General features: G+C 44.0%; 1 protein-coding gene across 1 annotated transcript in view; it reads right to left on the minus strand.

Moving 5' to 3' along the window:
• LOC129829590 (keratin, type I cytoskeletal 18) overlaps positions 1-1,139 on the minus strand; it is an 8,763-nt gene extending 7,624 nt beyond the window's left edge. Inside the window, exon 1 of the mRNA XM_055891368.1 lies at positions 600-1,139. Coding sequence (XP_055747343.1) covers positions 600-1,046 — 447 coding nt within the window. The 5' untranslated portion in view covers positions 1,047-1,139. The remainder of the gene's footprint in view (positions 1-599) is intronic.
• Positions 1,140-8,629: the final 7,490 nt, after the last annotated feature.

Here is an 8,629-nt window from a genome sequence, read left to right on the forward strand (position 1 = left end):
AATAACCTTTTTAACTTTACCTACAACTGTAACAACTCTCCCAGTTTTCATGGTTAAATTTGTGTATAACTGTTGATGGTTATATTGTAGATAATAATTTGAAATGCTACTGTATCGTCGTTTCATTGCTAACAATCTTTGTGCTACATAGTTAACTGATAACAGGAAGTTAAATAAACACATCCATGACCCCTGAAAATGCTAGCTGGACCTGGAACTCTGGCCATGTCGAAGGTCAGCTAGCAGAACCCCTTGGAATTCCCCTTCTTATTGCTTTCTGTCAGCCCCTTGACCTTCTGCCTGGGGATGCCGGCACCTTGCCATCACTAATCAGCACGGCTCTAACGGACGAACCAGCTACACTGGTTCTTTACTACCCAGGGCAATAACCTGACAAGGATATAGTAAGGCCACTGTGTTTCCTCTTTCAATCCCAAACTACTCTCTGTCACTCTGTTACTCTCTTCTGTTGGGTCAGCCATTCTAGAACAGTGAACTTGCATTTGAAATATATATTACTTCCCTAAAGCTCTATGGTGTAGATTTGTCCAGCATCTCATATTAGCCAATAGTACTCCTTCCTCCCCCTGGCCTCTCACCTTCTTCCTCAGGTCATCCAAGATGGCGTTGTAGCGGCTGTAGTCGTTGACATCTGGGCCTCTCTTCTCCATGGCCTCCCTGATCTTCAGCTCCAGTTTGCCGTTGGCCTGCTCCAGGTTCCTCACCATCTCTAGGTAGGAGGCCAGACGGTCGTTGAGGTTCTGCATGGCAAACTTCTCATTGCCCATGATGTGAGCAGTGTCCCCACTGGCGCTCACCTGGATGCTGCTGGACATGGAGCCCCCGGAGCCCCCGGAGCCTCCCATCCCCATCCCTCCCATCCCGCTGCGCACACCCGAGTAGGACACAGAGGAGATTCGAGTCCCCTGACCCCCAGCACCACCATAGGTGCTGGCGGCCCGGTAGGTGGGAGCAGTAGAGCTGTGAGTGATGGAGTAGCTGGACCCACTGCCAGGTCCCCTGGCGCTGCTTCGTCTAACACTCATTTTGTTAGATGGAGTGAGATTGAGAGAGGCACAGAGAGTTGAGAGTGGGCCGGCAGAAACAGGAGCACACAGACACACAGAGCATGGACAGAGAGGAAGCCGCTCAAACTTTATAACCCTGCTGGCCCCCACAGTCCCTCCCCCTAAACACTCCTCTCTTTCCAAGTTCCCTCCCTCTCTCCTCTGTGCACCAAAAGCACTTTTTATAGAATCCTTTGTCTGGCTTTGCACTCTCAAACTTGAAACTCTACAATATACTGTAATTTCAAATGTGAATTTTTGTTTGCCTCAGTTTGTAACTATTCCATGTCAAAATCCCTCGGTAATTTGAGATTTTCATCTCTTTAGTTGTAATGTCACAAAATAAGTAATCAATGTATATTAATTATGGACTGGTACAACAGAGTGGTGGTAATCAGAAATATTTTCTGATTGTATGATTATTTCTGGACCAGAATATGGTACTTTTTTATATGAACCACGTGTGTGACCTGTAATGTGTTATCAATGTATTTGTGTTCCACTCCCTACACAAGGTGTTTCTCAATTTCCTGACTGGCAGACATTCTTCTTGAGAAATGACGGATAATGAGCAGGGGTTAGTCATGTTCCTGAGAACACCTGGAATCACATAGAACTTTTTATTTCAAGTTGTGACAACTCCAGTGTATGTCCAAGGTTTTAGACTGATCCAATGAATCATTGCATTTCTGTTCAAAATGTTATATCAAGTCTGCCCAAACGTGCCTAATTGGTTTATTGATACATTTTCAAGTTCATAACTGTGCACTCTCCTCAAACAATAGCATGGTATTCTTTCACTGTAATAGCTACTGTAAATTGGACAGTGCAGTTAGATTAACAAGAATTTAAGCTTTCTGCCCATATCAGATATGTCTATGTCCTGGGAAATGTTCTTGTTACTTACAACCTCATGCTAATCACATTAGCCTATGATAAGTTCAAACGTCTCGCGGGGGACACACCAATCCTGTAGAGGTTAAAAACTTAAAAAGAAGAAGAATGGCCATGAAACAGAGGAGACAGGGTAAAGGCGTCAGCATGCTTCAGAGTTCGGCTAGAGCAATTTTGCATCAATTTTGCATCTGACTAGGATGTTTGGTGCAGTATTTCTCAAGTGAAAAAATAGTCTCTCGTTGAACGACAAAACCCACTACCATTGAAGAATCCCTACTGTTAACCAATCGCCGACAAGGGGGCGTAGAATTTGGCTCGCCTCGAGAAATTTTTTTGTGTGCCCAAACAGACAAAATGTCACAAAATGTCATCATAATATACACTGAGTATACCAAACATTAGGAACACATTCCTAACATTGAGTTGCACCCCCCACCTCTTTTGCCCTCAGAACAACCTCAATTCATCTGAGCATGGACTTTACTAGGTGGAGAAAGAATTCCACAGGTATGCTGGCCCATGTTGACTCCAGTGCTTCGCATAGTTGTGTCAAATTGGCTGGATTACCTTTGGGTGGTGGACCATTCTTGATACACACGGGAAACTGTTGAGTATGAAAAATCCAGCAGTGTTGCAGTTCTTAACACAAACCGTTGTGACGCGGCGACCCGGCGACGATGAGACAGCCTATAGGGAGGAGGTCAGTGACCTGGCAGTGTGGTGCCAGGACAACAACCTCTCCCTTAACGTCAGCAATACAAAGGAGCTGATCGTGGACTACAGGAAACGGAGGGTCGAGCACGCCGCCATCCACATCCACGGGGCTGTAGTGGAGTGGGTCGAGAGCTTCAACTTCCTCGTTCTCCACATCACAAAGGAATTTCCTTGGTCCACTCACACCAACACACTCTTGAAGAAGGCACAACAACGCCTCTTTCCCCTCAGCAGGCTGAAAAGATGTGGCATGGTCGCTGGAACCAACAGGACCCTGAACAGTTTCTACCCCTAAGCCATAAGACTGCTAAATAGGTAGTGAAATAGTTAACCAAATAGCTACCCGGACTACTTGTATTGACCCTTTCTGCACTATCGTTTTGGACTCATCACATACGCTGCTGCTATGTTTATTATCTATCCTGTTGCCTAGTCACTTTATTCCTAGTTATGTGTACATATCTACCTCAATTACTTCGTACCCCTGCACATCGACTCAGTACTGGTACCCTGTTACATAGCCAAGTTATCGTTACTCAATGTTTATTTATTATTACTTTTATTATTATGTGTCATTACTTTTCTGTAATTTCTCTATTTTCTATTACTTCTCTGTTGTCTTTCTCTCTGTGTTGTTGGGAATTCCCCTTAAGTAAGCATTTCACTCTAAGTCTACACCTGTTGTTTACCAAGCATGTGACAAATAACATTTGATTACATTTTTCATTTGATTTGATTGTCCTCCACCTATCTGAGGATGTGAGTTTCAGACAGGCTAAACAAAATAACAATTAGCCTAGCCCCTGGGTAGACATGCAGGAACAAAGACAACTCTAATCTTGTAAATATATCAGAGGGGGAAAAAACTGTAATTTCACCCACTGAGATATGTACAATAAAGCTGCTGGCTCCCAACAAGGGAAAATTCTTACAGGCTGTTTTCTCAGATTCTATTCTCTTGGCAGTAAATTGATACTGCCCCATTCATACTCAGGGGATTAATTATCTCTCTCTCTTTCTCTCTCTGAATTAAATTGAATTCAAAGGGCTTTATTGGTATGGGAAACATATCTTTACATTGCCAAAGCAAGTGAAATAGACAATAAACAAAAGTGAAATAAACATTCAAAAATGAACAGTAAACATTACTCTCTCTCCGTCTCTCTCTATCTCTCTCCGTGGGGTGAGGAAGGGGTGTGAGGGGGGTGCTGTGAGATTATTTAAGACTCTTTGAAGAGGAAGGTTTTCAGATGTTTTCGGAAGATGAGCAGGGATTCTGCTGTCCTAGTTTCAGGGGGAAGCTGGGTTCCACCATTGGGGTGCCAGGACAGAGAATAGCTTTGACTGGGCTGAGTGGGAGCTGCCCTCCCGTAGGGGTGGGAGGGCCAAGACACCAGAGGTGGCAAAACGGAGTGTTCGGATTGGGGTGTAGGTTTTGAGCATAACCTGAAGGTAGAGAGGGGCAGTGCCTCTTGCTGCTCCGTGGGCAACCCATGCTTTTGTAGTGGATGCGAGCTTCGACTCGAAGCAAGTGGAGTGTGCGGAGGAATGGGGTGACATGGGAGAACTTAGGACGGTTGAACACCAGGCGGGCTACAGCGTTCTGGACAAGTTTCAGGGTTTTGATGGCACCGGACAACAGTGAGTTGCAGTTGTCCAGACGGGATATGACAAGTGCCTGGATTAGGACCTGCGTCACTTCCTGTGTGAGGTAGGGTCGTACTCTACGGATGTTGTAGAGCATGAACCTGCAGGAGGGGGTCACTGCTTTGATGTTTGCAGAGAATGACAGGGTGTTGTTCAGGGTCCCTCCAAGGTTCTTTGCACTCTGGGAGAGGGACACGGTGGAGCAGCTCCGTCTTGTCCAGGTTGAGCTTGAGGTGTTGGGCCGACATCTAAGCTGAGATGTCTGCCAGGCATGCAGAGATGCGTGTCACCAGCTGGTTGTCAGAAGGGGGAAGGATAAAAGTAGTTAAGTGTCATCCACCTAGCAATCTTTCTCTCCCTCCCTCTATCTTTCCCGCTCTCTCTTTCTCCCTCTCTCCCTCTCTCGTTCTTTATCTCTCCCTCCCTCTATTCTCCCTATCTATCTCTCCCTCTATCTTTCTCTCCCTCTCCCTCACTCCCTCTTTCTATCTCTCCCTTTCTCTCCATCTCTCCCTCTCTCTCTATCTCTCCCTCCCTCTCCCTCTCGTCCTCTCTCTTTCTCACACTCTCTCTTTCTCTATTTCTCCCTCCCTCTCTCTACCTCTCCCTCCTTCTCCCTCTCTCCCTCTATCCCTCTCTCTTTCTTTATCTCTCCCTCCCTCTATTTCTCACTCTCTCCTATCTTTCCCTCCCTCTCTCCCTCTCTCTATCTCTATGAATCTCGTAAATGCACTGTAAAAAGAAAGTGATTTAACGTACAATTGTAAGGCAGCCAGTTTGCTCAACATTTGGGAATATAGCTGAACCTACATACAGTGTTGCCTTCAAAAGGCAAACATGAATTTGTACTTCGACTCAACAAGTTTTTATACATTAATCCCACTGTGAGCATAGTTTGTTGAGTGAACAATGGTTCCCATATCTTGTCCTTCTGAAATCCACCCAACTCACAGTATAACACTGATAAAGCAATGTTAGTGTTAGCAGTATACACACAGTCACCTATTTACATATTGTACCACCAATAATCCAGCTGTGTTTGGATAGACCTAATATAAGAGGCCATGAACTAACAAGCCTGTCCTACAATGCCAATAAAATAAAGATCACTGTCTCACTGCTGTCTCCCCTCATGCAGTAGAAGGTATATGTGTCCCAGGGAATCAGGAAGGAACACGAGGCAGGAAATTAAGTCAAGAAAGAATTCTGTATAAATTTAAAACAACTATCTTTGCCTCTCTTGGAGGCTTCCATAGTTATAACCAGAGTCATAGACTGTATAGAGTTGGCCTAATGTGGTTTCTGTTTGACAGTTCCGATATACATTACCAGTCAAAAGTTTGGACACACCTACTCATTCAAGGGTTTTTGTTTCTTTTGACAATTTTCTACATTGTAGAATAATAGTGAAGACATCAAAACTATGAAATAACACATATAGAACCATGTAATAACCGAAAAAGTGTTAATTGAAATGCATTCCAGGTGACTACCTCATGAAGCTGGTTGAGAAAATGCAAAGCTGTCATCAAGGCAAAGGGTGGCTAAAATATAAAATATAAAACATGTTTTGATTTGTTTAACACTTTTTGGGTTACTAAATGATTCCAAATATGTAATTTCATAGTTTGATGTCTTCACTATTATTTTTCAATGTAGAAAATAGTAAAAATAAATTAAAACCCTTGAATGGGTAGGTGTGTCCAAACTTTTGACTAGTACTGTATATATCTCTGGTTAGAACCATGAGAAACTCTGTCTTAGACAGTCTGAGAGAAAGTGTGCTACTCTAAGTACAGTAGATATTCCCTTTTGCTGTGGTGGATATAAAATAATAGAATGTTCATCCAAATGGTGTAGTGTGGGCTGTATTTTCCAAAGGCACAGCCACCCAGACCTCATAGGATATTTTTTATGGCTAATGTTAGTATTCCAGGCTCATCCAGTTGAAAGGCTATGCCTGCCGAGTCTCGCCTGATCCTCCCTGGTGCCACACCTGCTTGGGTAACAGAGATATTGATGGGGGGTAGAAGACTGATGCAGATAGGGGCTAACTGGCTTCATGGCCCATCCTGTTGGAGCTTGTCTGTCTTGTCTGCTGTGTTCCATCTCATAAGCAATTCACCCCCGTAACCCTTGAAATTAGTCCTATTTTTTTACAATCCTGGATAACACAGTGTTATCTGAGGCCGGGATTCAATCCGATCACCCTTGTAGACAGTGCAAGTTTTAAAGGCAATGTTACCACGTTTGCGGAGATCGCATTCAAGGTAAATGCTGCAGATTTCTTCTCAATTGGATATTACCTTTAAATGTGAAGCACGCTATTACGTGGATCTAATGCAGTCCAAATGAAATCCAGGCCTCGGTTTTGATTGATGTAGACTTTGGAGAATAGTAACGCAAGACTAGTGTTACCGCTATTCTCAATCGGAAAGATGTTCTTCAAAGGTATGTTTAACTCACTATTACGTACCTGGTATCAGTAAATTAATGATACTATGTGGTCCTTCATGAACAGGTTGTACAAGAGTGTGACTTAATGGTTCCTGGGAAACCTAAAGAATAACTGTAAGTGACTTTAAGTCACTCTGGATAAGAGTGCCTGCTAAATGATCAATAATACGTCATATAAATGTAGGATAACTTGACTGTACTATGGCACCATATCGAGAGGTTTCACATTATGAATGAATCATCCCTTTGGCAAAGCTTTTGGCAAGCAGGTGTATAGTAGGTTGCAATGACATCACACGCCTCACAAGTGTTGGCCTGCTCTCAAAGCTCTACATCACCCACTAATCAGACGGGACCGCCCAGCATGACATGATATAGAAAGCTAGGTGTCAAACACTAACCAATGAAACAGGTGTGAGCCTGTAGCCTGGTCTCAGTAGGTATGTTTACTTTGCCCAGCCTTATCAGCACCCTGAGATAATGCTGGCTCCATAGATTGATCATTCACCCTGGCTCTAGGAGTCACAATGTGATTGAGTCATTGTTACATTAAAGGGAGGAGTGGGTTTACCGGGTTACACTTTAACATTTAAAGCCTGGGAAGAGTTATTGCATTGTCCTCAGATGGGCCTCTGGACTGGGTTGACCCCATTGACCTCTGGCCTGGGTTGACCCCATTGACCTCTGGCCTGGGTTGGCACCATTGACCTCTGGCCTGGGTTGGCACCATTGACCTCTGGCCTGGGTTGACCCCATTGACCTCTGGCCTGGGTTGGCACCATTGACCTCTGGCCTGGGTTGGCACCATTGACTTTTGACCTCTGGACTTGGCCCATCAGAAGATACCTTTTTCACCAGAGTAATAATGAGTTTCCTCTTAGCCAGGGATCTGACTGCACAGGTCTGTTAGATGGTCCGTAAGGCTCTTGTTCCAGCCCATCCTACACATGTCCACCCCCAGTGTCAAGGAACACCCACAGAGGGCCTTGTATCTAAAGCCACTGGAGAGACTAGCGGACCCAGGGTAATCTTCTGAATGACAATCTCTCCTCCCTGACAATTACAACTGGTATTAGACCTTTCACAGAACCTCCCATTAAACACAAAAGCCCATCAGATTAACAAGCTACAACAGTCTGTCTCAGATCGACTAGCTACAACAGGCTTGCTGTCTCAGATTGACTAGCTACAACAGGCTTGCTGTCTCAGATTGACTAGCTACAACAGGCATGCTGTCTCAAATCGTCTAGCTACAACAGGCTGTCTCAGATCGACTAAATACAACAGGCTGTTTCATATCGACTAGCTACAATAGGATGTCTCATATCGACTAAATACAACAGGATGTCTCATATCGACTAAATACAATAGGATGTCTCATATCGACTAAATACAACAGGATGTTTCATATCGACTAGCTACAATAGGATGTCTCATATCGACTAAATACAACAGGATGTCTCATATCGACTAAATACAATAGGATGTCTCATATCGACTAAATACAACAGGATGTTTCATATCGACTAGCTACAATAGGATGTCTCAGATCGACTAAATACAACAGGCTGTTTCATATCGACTAGCTACAATAGGATGTCTCAGATCGACTAGCTACATACAGACACCGGTTAGTCAGGCTGATTGAGGTAGTATTTGCATATAGATATGACTATGCACATATGATGAACAGAGAGTAGCAGTAGTGTAAAATAAGTGTTTGCGTGTAGTGGGTGGGAAACAATGCAGATAGCCCGGTTAGCCAATGTGCGCGAGCAGTGGTTGGTCGGCCCAATTGAGGTAGTATGTACATGAGTGTATAGTTATAGTGACTATGCATATAAGAT

The sequence above is a fragment of the Salvelinus fontinalis genome, chromosome 31 (assembly GCF_029448725.1).
Source record: "Salvelinus fontinalis isolate EN_2023a chromosome 31, ASM2944872v1, whole genome shotgun sequence".
Lineage (NCBI taxonomy): Eukaryota > Metazoa > Chordata > Actinopteri > Salmoniformes > Salmonidae > Salvelinus > Salvelinus fontinalis.